The sequence below is a fragment of the Megalops cyprinoides genome, chromosome 2 (assembly GCF_013368585.1).
Source record: "Megalops cyprinoides isolate fMegCyp1 chromosome 2, fMegCyp1.pri, whole genome shotgun sequence".
Classification (NCBI taxonomy): Eukaryota; Metazoa; Chordata; class Actinopteri; order Elopiformes; family Megalopidae; genus Megalops; species Megalops cyprinoides.
Genome location: NC_050584.1, coordinates 55,455,796 through 55,470,563, shown reverse-complemented (window position 1 = coordinate 55,470,563; position 14,768 = coordinate 55,455,796). Strand labels below are relative to the sequence as shown.

Genomic DNA, 14,768 nt, shown 5'->3' with positions numbered 1-14,768 from the left:
ATTCTCATTTCTGTGTGCTGCCAATGGCATTTCCTGTGCTATCTATCCAGGGAGACATATTTGCTTTGTTGACGTTGTTTATTTTGAAAGTATTTTTGATTGGGAAAATGTATTTTTAAAGAATAAAAGCTCTGTAAGGTCGCATTACATGTCTCTGGAAGAGCATGCAGAAATGTGGTCAGGTTCGTAGCAGTCGACAGCATTTGGTTTTGAATGAATCCGATACTGTAATTTAGGCCTACTGTAAACAAACTGAATAAAAGGCAGAGATCCTTGACTGAAACTGATTCTTTTTTCCCCTTTCCTTTCCATAAATTAGATTTTTCCCTGTAACATGGAAAACATTTTGTTTACAGTATTTATGACTAAAACGTGTCATTTTTTTCAAAATAATCACAAGGCTATAATAACCTGATTTGTACAGAGTAAGAGCTGAAATATATATGATTTAAGATGCTTTTGGTTTTTTCCATGTAAAAAATATGAAATTTCAAGCTTAATGAATCAATTTATTAATCTGTCAAGTTTTACTTTGTACATCAGCTATTCCAGAAAAGTTCCAAGAAGTATAGCGTGTGTTTTACAGTACATTATTTCTACAGGGAATAACAAGTAATAAATGTATAAGGCTAAATGAGTAAAGTAAAAAATGATAGCAAAAGGTGTTTGAGATAAACCCCTGGAAATAGGTGGGGAAAATATATGGTACATGTATGAGATTTTTATGTCAGATGTCCATGCTGAGTGAGGACTTAGTGTCCTAGAGGCCATAAATTGTTTAGAGAAAGACAAAGAGCACGTCTGAGTTCAGGTCCTGTCTCTGCTCATAGTCATTGCCCTGGTCTGCTTCTTGGTGCTTTTGCTAGTTATCACAACAGAAAACCACACCAGTACCATGCATTTGAATTTGAGGAGATGTGTATGTTTTTGTTGTTATCTTTATCGTTGACATCCATCTGACAGTGGCTTGAGGGTTAATTAGATGCCCTTTCCCACAGGAGTGAGTTCCATCTGATGTGACGTCACAGGATTATGCATCAGAACTCTACAGTGTGCGCACTGTCATTGATTAACGATGAGCAGATTATCAGACACAAGAATGTTTTTGGTTGAGGTTGGGGGGGGGCGGGTTTGAGAGGGAGTTAAGGTGTCCATTTTCTGACAGAATGAGGTAACTCTTCTCCAGTATTCCGCTGCAGGAGATTTTTTCATCTTGTCTGTGTGAGCAGCACAGGGGGAATGAAGCACTTAAAGACCATGAGGCCGTAACCCCAACAATCCCAAAAGGACGTAATGTTCTTGTGAGAGGAAGCCATTGATTGGTGCTGTGAGAGTGGTGGTGGGGGGGGGGTGGGGGGGGATTGGGGCAGTGTGTATGTAAGTGTTGTTGTGTCAGCAGTGCTTTACTCATTGCTAGTGGACCTGCTTCTAATGGGCAGTGTAGGGGTGTGATGCGCTTCAGGGCATAAATAAAGCGTCACTTTAGGCATGAGCTAATCTAGCTACATCTACAGCTCCAAACTGCCTCTAATTCACCTGTTTGCATAATCATATTGGGGTGAATTGAATTCACAGCCAAAAGCTTATTTTTCCTTTTTTTTTCAAACGGCTTTAGTGTTGACTCAGCTTATGATCTTAACACCTGCTCACCCCCACCCCTCCCCTCTCCCTCTTTGTACTAAGGCAAATTGTCCATCTGCTATTCTGCCCAACAGCTGCCAAGTCAGAAGAGCTCTGTCATGGCTGTGCTCAGCTCAAAATGACCTGAGAGGAGGAGGTCAGGGTCAGATGTGACCCCTTCCCTGCTTGCGCTGGTCCTCTCTGACATTCACCATCAGCGGCACCCACAGCATGGGGCAACCAGCAGTGAAACCCAGCCATTCTGAGTTCAGATGTGTTTCCTTCCATCCTTCTGAAAACACTGACAGAACTGCTGTCTTGTGCCACTTCTCCTAGCCCTCATCTCTCTCTCTCTGAAAGGTACATGCTGGATTCGCATAAGACAGGAAGACCGGGCCCATGTGTGAGCCCCTCTGATTACAGATATGTTCTCTTGTTTTAAAAAAAGATTACGATTTAATTCCTTCACGCATCCAGGTAATGAACCGGACTCCAATTACCAATTCAGCGCCAGCTGGTAACAATGGGCTTTAATGGAAGGAGTCACTGAGACGGCCCTCTCTTTTTTTCCAGCTCCTCCTAGCGTGGCCCCCTGATGAGGTCACTTCCTGTCTGGCAGCCACAGCAGAGTTAGTCAGATTTCTCAGCATGTGCTTGCGCAAGAGGGAACATTATGAAATGCTGTGCCCTCAGATCTTAATCCCGTGGGCCGCTGGAGAGCTGGGCTGGGGGGGGCTCTCTCACAGCCAGTCTCCCCCTGAGTCCAGTGTGGCAGTTTATTTTATGCTAGTGTCAGCACATAGAAATGCTGCTCAGCCATTCTGCAGCACGCCATCCACTTCTTGGTCTGCTGGCTGCTGTTAGGGGGATCAGGATCATGATAACCCTCAGGAAGGAAGGCTAGTGTAAAATCGGCACCAGCCATTTCACAAACTCTGTTTGAGTCTTATCTGAGAGACCTTGATGGAAATTAATATGGAAGCTCTCAGAAGTATTTTTTTTCCTTGAGACTTAAAACAGATTCATATTCATGGGCTCCCAAGTGACTCAGTTGGCAAGGCACTAGTCTTTAATGCAAGCTGAGCCCTATGGCCCAGCTTCAAAACCAGCCGTATCATGTGCCGACAATGACCAGGAGCCCGCAGCGGCGCAACAAATTGGCTTCATTCCGCTGGGGATAGGGATGCGTAGTTCGGCCAGGGTTTCTTTGTCTCCCCATTGCTAGGCACCCCGCAATTCGTTAGGCGCCTGCGAGTTGCTCAGATGATGTCAGTGGAGTAGCGCCTGTCCTACAATTGGCACCCACTTCACTGCGGTGTACTGTGTGACTTGTTGGGTAAAAAATAGCATTTGGCGGTGTGTGAGTGTAATGGAGGATTGCATTTGTCTCGCTTCAGCGCTCCTGAATGAGTGCAGAGATCGCCGCGGTGAGATGAGCCTATTGTTCAATCACTTATTCCAAAACAGAGTTGCGTAAAGCGGAAATGCATAAAAAACAGATTCATATTCATGACATATGATACATGTGGGGGAAAAAAAAAAAAAAACGTGATTAAATTGTGACTAACAGTGACAAAGCTGCAGCAGTCCACGCCAGGAGCAGGGCTCCACAGTCCCCTGCATGTCAATGAGTGGCATTTCTCCTGGGGCCATTGTGACACCTCTGACCTCTGTCCTCTGCTGAAAGGGACCCGGAGAGAGAGAGACTGTTGGCCCAGCGATGATCTCGTTGAACTGCTCTCTCTCTCTTTCTGACTGGCGGTGCAGAAGCCAGGAGCTGTCAGAGACAGGGCTGCGGGTGCTCTGGGGGAGTATCAGGCACCAGTATCGACTGAAGCCCCGATACGGTACCATTAGTCACAGCTGGACAGGGGACCTCTTGCGTCCGGAGCAGCCACGTCAGGTCTAGGGCCAGGAATGTTTTTTTGACTTTTGGAGTCTTTTGAGTCATTTGTACTTCTGAGTCATGCATTGTGCTCTTGCATGTGCACACTTAGGAGATGTTCGGCCATGAGTCTTTGTAGCCACAAGTGAATGCTATTGGAAGTATAAGCCTTGATTTTAATGCACAGAATTGATCAGACATCAGTTATTAGTGAATTTCATGAATTATTTGATGAAGTCATTAGTTTTAATAAAAGTATGTAAAATAGCATGTTATTTTACTTTATGTTGAACCTTTTCCAAGGCATTTTCAAAGAGCTCTTTATGGAAAATTACACAAAATCATAATAAAACACATGGCATTGTAAATTTGTTACATATAATACATTGCATCTGCCATTCTGTTTGATTTATCTAGTTTTGGGTGTGGGGTGGCAGGAGGCAGGTTTGTTTAAATAATTTTAATGGACTTTTTAATGAACTGGCCTAGTTAGATCAGGTTTGGACTAAAGGGCTGCAGGTAGGAAATGCTTTACAAGGACAATGTCTAGGTTATACCCAGTGAGCAAGCTAGAGGTGAAAATGGTGAGAGTGCGCTCCATTCAGTAGGAAGGATGAATCATCTCATGGGGAGATCACACTCTCTTTGGATGCCTTTCTCCCTCAGGCTGGCAGCTGATCCAATTTCTTATCTTTAGGAGTCAAAGCTATGTTGTATTTGGGTTATCAAATCAATTACATGTGCAATATTTAATATTTAGAGCAATCCATATTGTTCCTCTTTCCCCTGACCACAGCATTTAAACCCTGACATACGTGCACAGCATGAACTGTGGTATGCTATCTGTCATTGAAGGAGCTTGAATTGTGTTCCTTATTGGACCTGTTGCCCTTAGTCTCTCACATTGTTTTATTTTTGTGCCTCTTTTAATGTTGCAGTGTTCCCAGCCTCTGTCTCAAAAACATGCAATCAAATACCCGGCTATCAGCATGCCAGAGTTTGTATCACGCAAGCCCTCTCAGATCCAGGGTTTTGTTTTGTCTCACATCAGTTTGCCGCAGTGGAGAGTAGGGATAGGTCAGATGTTGTTTTTCCCGCTGGTGTGGGGCAGGCATGGGGATGTGCCGTTGGCGGTGACGGCTGTGATGCTGGCCGGCTCTGTGGAAAAGCTCCCCTGACAAGAGCCTGGCGCAGGGAGCAAGCCCACTCCGAGCTGGGTCCGCACGCCATTGGCACCCAACGCAGCTCTCATATGGAAGTCATTTGGGCTGTGAGAGAGAGGGAGAGACGCAGAACGCAGGGAAAGAACAAGGTCTCCCCCTCTGTTCCCTACCCCAACCTCCTGACTGACTCTGTCATAAGCTTCTCACAGTTGTGTCTGAGAAGCAGCTCACCATGGATACAGTCACCATGGCCACCATCTTCCAGAGCAACTGACAGACACTGACAAGGAGTACGGAGGAAGGCAGTGCTCTATTGAAGGAGCTGGTGGTGACAGGCAAGCCAAAGATACATTGTGTTGGTCCTCAGTAACCCACTTATATTTAGTCACCCAGGTTACTGTATATCCATACTGTGTGGGTCTGTGTTTGAACTGGATGGTCTGTAATTGAATGTGGGACTCCTCTCTCTCCACTCCAGTGGAGAAGTCATAATGCAGCATGCTCACACACACTGGAGCATTCCATCTGACTGCAGGGCATACGCTGAACACAGCATGGCTATAAATTTTCTGCCTGATTTATGTCCTTGTAAACATTGCATAAATGTGGAACAGTGGTGATTTTTCTTGTCAGGCGAAATTGTACATCCCTTTTATCTTACGATTATGGGCTACTGTCAGCAGTTATTTGGTTGTGACCACTAAAATAAGAACAAATGAAACTGAATTAAAAGAGCAAATATATGTGTACTTTATTGATGGGAAATGGTCAGGTAATGAAATGGCTGGTGCAGTAGCTATGCAGTCACATCTGAACATATTCAAGCACTGACACACATAAAGTAATTATACTTTGTTTAACCAGGCTAACCAGGCAATAATGAGTGGAAGTTATGCAGACATAAAAGAAGCATAATTGGTGATTTGTCAACAGCATATAATGTGCATTCATGCATCCTTTACTTTCAAACATGTGAAAATATGTCCCACTAGTATGTACCACAATAGAAGCTTCTTTTCCTGAATTGCACATGCATACTTAGGGTGTATTTAAATATGAGCCTCAAAGAGAACAGCAGTGCCTCTCATGTTAAATTCTGTGGCACATGCAAACATGGAATTACGGTTTACTATATATATATATATATTAGTAGAAGGAAACTACATCTTTCTTTGCAGTAATGGCAGTTATGCTTATTGGTACTGTGGCAGCGAACTTTGGCTTGATTGTGCTCAGGGAAAATAAGGAATTTCAAAACTTGTACGGCTTTTCAGAAAATGCAGCTCCTTATCATTAGAGCCCTCTGGCCAGAGGCTTGGACACGGGTCACCTGAAGGCAAACGCTGCTCTGGTTTCTGTGGAGGGGAGGCCATAGCCGTTCCTGAGTTTGTTTCTGCGCACGTGGCTTCCCCGTGTAGAGTCATCTATCACAGATGCTAAGAGTCGGTTGGACTTAATTACCTGTTGCGTAATTGTTCGATGGACAGCTGCCTCCTCGAAACGGCCATTTGTGAAGGGGTTCTTGTTTCTTCACCTTGGTTTCTTGTTTCTTCCTCTCCCTATGGACTCAGGCCTCCTATAAAATGTACCGCTGTGTAGGGAGTTGGGGAAAATGAAAACTTTTGAACATGTTGAATTTGGTGTCAAGAAAGCAGTGTTACAAGCTCATTTTGCAAGATGCAGTTTGTGGAGTCCTTTAATTTTTCATTGATTCTTTCCTGCACACCCAAAGGTGACATTCACCCACGTGTGCAAAAGGTCATCTCTTTAAAGTGATCAATTTCAGTAAGAACAGTAATATAATAGTAAGAACAGTAATTTAATAAATCAGTAATTTCAGTAAGAATAGTAATATATAATATTCAGCAATATAAGGACACTATGCTGAATTTTATTTCTTATCAAGTGATATAATGTATCTAGTGTATTTTAAAAACAAAAAAGTGTATCAAGAATCATGAGTTGAGTTTACCCACAGCAATGAGCAAAGGTCTGTTAAAAATGTAGATGTCAGCTGCTGTGCTATACATATATTTCTCTACAGCAGAGTAGGTCAGAGCTATATAACCTATACTTGCTTTGTGTGTCAATGGATAATTATCCATTGTCAGAGTAAATTACTGGTCTACTGGATCCCCCTCCATTACTGTCTGAGGGCTATCACCATACAATTCACAATAGAAAACATTTTAAAACTTGCAGTTTTGTTGTGATAACTATGTTAACATCATGTGTAAACATTCAGTGGGATACAGTGATTAAAGTTTAACTGAGAAAATGTACACAGTCTTAAGCTTACATTGGAAAGTGTGTGAAAGCTGGCAGGAGTAATGTCTTTACGCTCAATTCTCATATATCTGACATCATTTTCTGATATATTTCTTGCTGTGCATCTTGCTTTTATCCCAGTCTATGATAATAGACAGAAAAACATTGTGAAGGAAAAAAGTCGTCATTGGCTATATAAAGCTTGCCATCCAGAAAACTATTAAAACTGTTTTTCCAAGTCCGTTACACGCTCAAACCCGGAAAGTACTGTAAAAATGGGACGATTTCATTTTATGAACAGATTTCATAATAAAGTAAATAATCGTGTTCCAAATTATTCCTATGCTCACATGTTGCTTTGATCCTTCCAGCAGTGTTTCTGCAGGCTGTGTTGGAGCGTAGCATGGCAGACAGTAGGCTGTCAGACTACAATTTTACAAGTATACTGGGAAAAACAGAGAAGTTGTAGCCGTATATGTATGTGCAGACCCTGACACTGATCTTGGCTGCACAGTCATTGGCCTGTGTCAGACCCTGATGCTGATCTTAGATGTGTGGTTGCTGGCCTGTGTCAGACCCCGACACTGATCTTGGCTGCACAGTCATTGGCCTGTGTCAGACCCTGATGCTGATCTTAGTTGTGTGGTTGCTGGCCTGTGTCAGACCCCGACACTGATCTTGGCTGCACAGTCATTGGCCTGTGTCAGACCCTGATGCTGATCTTAGTTGTGTGGTTGCTGGCCTGTGTCGGACCCCGACTCTGATCTTGGCTGCACAGTCATTGGCCTGTGTCAGACCCTGATGCTGATCTTAGTTGTGTGGTTGCAGGCCTGTGTCAGACCCCGACACTGATCTTGGCTGCACAGTCGTTGGCCTGTGTCAGACCCTGATGCTGATCTTAGTTGTGTGGTTGCTGGCCTGTGTCGGACCCCGACTCTGATCTTGGCTGCGCAGTCGCTGGCCTGTCTCAGGCCTTGACTGCGACTCTGATTCCTGATGCCACACAGTGGCTGGTCACAGAGGCTGTGGCTGTATGTGTGGGTACAGACCCTGACTTTGATCTTTGTTGCACAGTCACTGGCCTGTGTCAGACTCTGACTCTGATCCTGGCTACGCAGTAATTGGCTTACCTCAGACCCTGACTGTGGCTGTTGACTCCTGGTGCCGCACAGTGGCTGGTCTTTCTCAGACCCTTATTCTGGGTTTAACTGTGCAGACAGAGGCACGTGCTCGTGTGAGCTCTTCACAACTTATCACACACTCACTGATGAAGATGGAGACAGATATAATCCAGACAGTGTTGTGTCTCCTAAATCAGGCCCATCTCTTTCCAGCTCCTGTTGGCAAGGAAAGCCCCAGCCATCACTACCCACAGCTCTCGTCGACAGCAGTGCAGGGGAATGCACTGAAACAAACAGAGCTGGAAAGTGAAAAAGATATTCCAAACAGTTGTATTTATTTAATCAAGACTTTGCGCAAATTTTCTCGAGCGTTTTTTTCCCCTCTGATTGGATCCAGAAGGTCCGTAGTGTAAGTAGAAGTCATCATTCTGCTTTTCATTTCATTCATGGATTTAAATGAATGGCAAGAGACAAGCTACTCGTTGCAAATAAATCCATGTTTTATTTTTTTTCCCTCACCTCTGACATGCACAACAGGAATCACTCCCACTGAGTTATTAAAGGTGCAGTGTATTTAATTACACGTTTGAATGTCTCAAGGGACTGGTGGATGTGACAAATAAAATTGAGCTCATTAGAAGTTCATTATATCATAAACTTTGTTTTACATTTGTTGGCCACTTATATCGTAAACTTTGTTTTCCATTAAAAAAGGAAATTTACTCTATGGTTTCATGCACTTTTAACTCTACCAGCTTGTTTGTACTTGTACCTTGTCTGAACAGCTATTGAAACATGGTCATGCTGAGCTTCTAATATTGTTGACTCCTTATGTGGCTTTTTGCTTGTGTTGTTCTCTGCCTCACTTGTAAGTTGCTTTGGATAAAAGTGTCTGCCAAATGAATAAATGTGAATGTGAATGTAAATAGCAACAGGCATTTGAAGCGGACGCTGTTGTAACGTTGCGGCTCTGAAAACGGTCTGAACGAAGCCCCGGTGGCAATGGTGCGCCCCGGAGCTGCGGCGGCTTGTCACGTTTAAGCGTGCGACGCTGGAGGCAGCCGTGGTAGAGCACAGCGTGCTGCTCCGCGGCCCTCGTGTGCAGCACGTCACCCCTCTGAGCGGTGACTAAGCCATGTGCCGCTTCCCCTCGTGCGACCAGCCCGCGTCTGGAACGCCGCGAGTTTGGGCCGGGATTTACAGGAAGGCCTGGACGCCTCCCTAAAAATAGACCGGAGCCAGCACAGTGTTCCTGGTGTCTCCTGTTTCTACATTCTGCATACTGTCTCAGTTTGTGGGGCTGCAGTGCCCTCCACTGATTAAAGTCTCCTGGACCTAATGCGAGTCTTACATCTGAAGCACAGAGGGCTTGCTATCTTTTCAAAAGGTTGTTTCATTAGTTCTGAATGAATAAATAAAAAAAAAAAGCTCAGTGTTGACCTTTAACGTCGTAAGCAGTCAAACCATAAAGTTTTTGTTTTCCTCTCTCCCGACTGTAGTTCTCTGATATCTGATATAAACAGTTTGACATGCTCACTGAGCACATTCCTGTCGTGGTGTAGTATCACAGTTCTCTGAGGTCAGGGGGGGCTCCCCTGTGGGTTTCATTTATTAGCATTGACGGTGAATCTGACCCCTTGGCGTCTTCTGTACTGTATTAGCAACCACTGGAGCCATTTTGGCTCTGAGGTCATGTCATAAATATTTATATTAGGGCCAAGGCTTGCGCTCTGTCACGGCACAGTAGCAGGTCTGTGCACTTCTGCAGTCGGGATCTTTTGATTTATCCTTTATCGCAAAGGCTCAGAGACTTCGTTTCTGAGGAATTCCTGGGTTCTTATTGCAAGATCATTGCGTGCAACAGCTGCACTAAAGCCGCTGTGGTTTAATACCACAAACAGCTGTGTTGTGTAACAGTCCAGATTAAATGTTGCTAAATCTGGTGTTCAGTGAGGGAGATCCTTCTGACTAAATGAAACTGCACAAATTGTCTTTCTTTTTATAGGGCTGGTGCTCTCAGTTTATGGTGGTCTTATGGTAAGACCTTTAGTAACTACTGTATGTGTGAATAGGATAACATTTAGTAAGGTGCAGTATGCTGAATTTACAGTACGTCAATTTTTTGTGTGATCTTATCAATTGCAAATGAAGACAATTAACTGCAAACCTACTCTGCTTCAACTGATGTTCTGGGTATTCAAATGGGAGGTTTAAGGTTCCTCTGCTATGCTGTAGAGAGGATTTTATGGAAAGTAAATTCCAGAAAAGTCTTGATGGCTGATGTTAACTAAGCCTTCAGAGCACTTTGGAGCACCTTGCGATTGTTATTATTGTTGCTGTTGTTTTTTGAACTAATGCATGACTAGGCGACAGAGTGGCTGCCCCTGCGTGTGCATCAGTTGTGGCCTAGTCTCACCCATGTGCTTTGTCCATGCCTCTGTGGCTCTGAGACGAGGCGACGATGTCAGCAAAGTGAGACCCTGGAGGACAGTGTCCTGTTACATCTATCAGACCCATGGGGCCCAGTGTGGAGCAGCTGTGCTTCCCAACCCAGGAGGATCAATGGAGAGGGATTGCAGTTGTCTCCTGAGCTGGCCCCCTCCCTCACTCCTTCTCCTTCTCTCTCACTCGCTATCTCCTGGTCTGGGACTGGGATCAGCTTACAAGCCACTTGCGCCTGTGATCCCGAAGGCTACGCTCCTGCCTGCCAGAGGATTCCTGGGATATCTTCCTAAACTAAAAAAAGAACCAACCCTGCCCCCCCCCCCCCCCCCCCCAGCAGAGAGCAGGGGCAGAGCTTTGAGGGGAAGGGCCTAAGCTCTCTGTACCATGTGTCACTTCAGAGGTTGCATGTGTGTTGATGTTGTCATAGAGTTAGGGAACTTCTAGCGTTGTTTTTTTTATTTACTTTGTGTGTGCTGCTATGCTGCGGGACTGAGGGGCTTCAAGATGCCCCCCAGACTGACCTGTCATGTCTAACGGTTACCGTACTCTATCGCAGCACCTCAATGACCTGAAGAAGGAGAACTTCAGCCTCAAGCTCCGCATCTACTTCCTGGAGGAGCGCATCCAGCAGAAGTACGAGGACAGCAGAGAGGATGTGTACAGGAGGGTGAGTTACAGGGCATTGGGGGGGGGGGGGGGGGGGGGGGGGGCAGCTCGGGGAGCTGGTCATGGATGGTGAAGCGTGCGTCCCAGGGCTGTGTGTATGTGTGTTTGTGTGTTGTAATGCCCAGCTCGTGGCTGTTGAGAGGTGATTTGAGAATGCTGAGGACCTGTACATTCAAGCTTACTAAGAGCTACTTTTATGCACACAAAATGGAGAAAGTATCCAGCAAACAGCAGAATGGTTATTCCAGTTTTTGAAAGCTGGATAAACAGTACCAATTTTTGCTTTTTCATGTTTGTGGTACATGTCATAGCAACAATTATTAAACAGCAAAAATAATTTAAAGTTGAATTGCTGAGTGTGTGTTGGTTACTCACTAAATAATTTTTCATGTAAATTATTCAATTAATGTTAATTATTCCTGATATTTTTTTCTCAATTACTACATTTTGTATGTTAATAGATGTCTTTTATAGCAGACTGTCCTTTTAGCTAGAGTCTACTAGTGAGTAGTTTTTTTTTTTGCCACTGGCACCATTGACACACATGTGGATGGCTGTCTAAGGGTGTCTAAGGGTTAACTTCAGCTATTATTCATCCAAAACTCTGGGGTGTGCAGTGTGTATCATTCACGTGTTGCAGGGCAGGGTGTAAAAACACGGGAATAACGTTGTGTATGCACTGTATGCTGAGTGTCTGAACACAAAACCAGTTTTTTCTAATATTGCAGAATGGTATTTCATTTAAATGAAATGTTACATTTTTATTGTTTTATTTGGGCTCCTGGTATGTGACACAAAGTGTTACTTTTCTCTAAGGTTACTTGAGTTTTATCGCAATTGAAATAATTGACTGGATTGTTCATGCTTTCCTCTCATAAGAATATTCCAGGGATTCCTTTGCATTTGTTCAGCTTGTGTGCATGTGAAAGCCAAAGACATGTTTGCACTTGATATTTGTTTAAATCTGCAAAAAAAATTGTGGTATTCTGAGAAGTGGCAAAAGAATCTATCATACCATTTCGAAAATGGTAGCCTCAGGGGTAGCGTCTATCTGCACCGCTTGTGCTGCACAGAACCTGTATTATTGCTACAGGCTCTACAGGGTCATACATCATGCAGTATGTATTTGCTCAGAATCACTGAACTTACATTTTCACTATTTTGGAGAGCTCTATTATCCAAATGCATGGGAAGTCACAGAGCATTGTTGTGTCAGCTTTCAACCCAACTCCCCTTGTCTTTCTGAATCACAGTGAATTGTGGGTAAACTGTATGACTCGCTGTTCCGGTTTGATGAAGGTGACTTTTACGCAGCTGCTCTGATTGTGGTTAAGCCAGTTAGCTACAACGCTGGAAAATCTAATCAAACGCCTCAGAGCAGAGGTGCTGCAGCAGTGCTTATTGCAACATAATCAGTTAATCTGTTAAACCAATTTAGCAAACACATTCAGTGTCAGAAATTAAAATCCTGCAGACAATCCGACAGGCATCCTTGTCGCCAAAGCAATATAGCTTGCAGAAATCTAGTTCCATCAGAACAAGGCATTTTTACAGCAATCTCTTGTGTCGAGTGTTCTGCAGAAATGTGCTTTCTCTGTTCAATGCTGAACAGTTATGTATGCATGAAAATTTGCCGTTTTAATCTAATGATTGGATATTTGTTGGTAATCATAGAGGATTAAATTATGTGAAGTTATGTACTTCTAAGGACCCTGGTGTGAGCATTTCAATAGAATATACTATTTCCATATTGACATACTGTACATTGTAGCTTTCATAGCTGGAAATCATTGAACGTGCTAAATTTAAATGGTATTTTTGACCTGTGTAATCTAAACAGTGTGAGGAAGTTTCACTCACCATACTATAATTATTTTAAGAAAATACATGGTTTTAGAGTGTGTGGTAGCACACCACTACATACTTTTCATTGAAATGGTTGTTGCCTCATAATTAAAAACATTGCAATATATATTTATATAATAATAAATATTATTGTATAACAATATAATATATCAGTATTATACAAATAAAGAAATTTATTTAATAAATACATAAATATAAGATTATTAATGGACACTGTTTTTGATCATGCTGCCCACTGAAGTCATGCCTTCTAGCATTCTTTATGCTTTATCATATGTGCTCATGCAATACTGCTTTTAACAAAATCCAGTGTAGACAATGCAGGTCCGCTGTATGCTATAGAATTGTTGAGAAAATAATGGACACTGGCCTCTCTTATTGCTAAGCAACCTATATTTATGGCTGACCTTGTGAGCATCTTTGTCTGAGTTATAAAGTCATATTATGCCTACTGACCCAGATCTAAGGGGTAGGGGGTGGGGGGACACATGCTTTGCACGTTGACCTTATTTCAGGAGCTATTATTTTCACTCGGTGGGATTTATAGGGACCCCTCAAGCTTGGTCAGTGTGGGCCGCAGAACTGGGTCTTGGCATTCATGTGCAGCAAGACAGACAGTGTCATTGACACCACCCTGTTGTGGAGTGATCATGCCTAGGCGGCTGGGAACAGCCAGCCAATCAAGTTCTGTGTACCCTAGATACAGACGATGGGAGTTATAAGTGTCACTCTGTTGCTGTGGCCCAAAGGGGAGAAAATAGCAGGTGGCCAGATCCAGTCTTATTTTTAGATGCATTTAGGTTCCATGAAATCAGTTATGCGCCTGAAGTTTGGTGGAAAACTTGACAGTTTGTTTCAGTCACTGTGCTATAATTGTGTGTATTTTGTGGCAATGTTTTCTCTTGCATTTTCTGATGTGTTGTTAATAAAAAGAAATTCATAATGTTGGCAGCCACTTTCGGGATGTAATTATTTGCACTCCCTTTGGGGGCAATATTTTTTCTTTACTGAACTTGGAAACATCATTTGGTTTTTCCTCTTTTGTTTTACAATAATTTTTGTGGTCCTTTCCAATATATAAAGGCATGTAAATATGGTTTTTCCAGCGCTTCTCATGCTATGCTCCCTAAGGCATAGAGACACACCATATTTCAAATTAAGTTATTTTGCAGTTGGGTGATTTCAACAGCCTAGATGCCTAGAATATGGTTGTGAGGTATACATAGTTTGTCTGATTGCAAAATTTCCCATAAAATTATTTGTTGGTCTTAGTTGTTGGTGCATGCAAAATGTGGCAAGTCATCTTGTGCATGTTGAGCAGTGAATTCTATGGATGCAATCAGGTTACTGTTGCAGCCCCAGAGAAAAACATGGAGATTTGTTTGAGTCTTAGCATACACCGGTTTTCATTATTTCTATGTTCAGCTCGTGAGGTGAGTGCATATAATGTAATGAGCACTGTTGGCACCACAGCTGCAACAGAGTAAATTAGCTTTGTGGATGCAGATTTGTGAAACTGGAAGAGGGCTACAGGGGCACAGTTTATGGGACCTCACCACAGGATGCTGGACTGGTCCCACTGGTGTGAAGGCCAGGGCACTGCTAGTGTTAGTGAGTGATATACACAGATCACCCATGGCAAGGCAGCCTTGCCTTAAAAGTCAGTGTGGCATAGTGGTAAGAAGCAGGACTCCGAAAGGTTGCCAGTTCGATTCCCCACCGGGGCACTGCTGT

General features: G+C 43.4%; 1 protein-coding gene across 1 annotated transcript in view; it reads left to right on the top strand.

Moving 5' to 3' along the window:
* LOC118773109 (phosphodiesterase 4D interacting protein) overlaps positions 1-14,768 on the top strand; it is a 79,339-nt gene that overhangs the window by 16,204 nt on the left and 48,367 nt on the right. Inside the window, exon 4 of the mRNA XM_036521878.1 lies at positions 11,059-11,169. Coding sequence (XP_036377771.1) covers positions 11,059-11,169 — 111 coding nt within the window. The remainder of the gene's footprint in view (positions 1-11,058; positions 11,170-14,768) is intronic.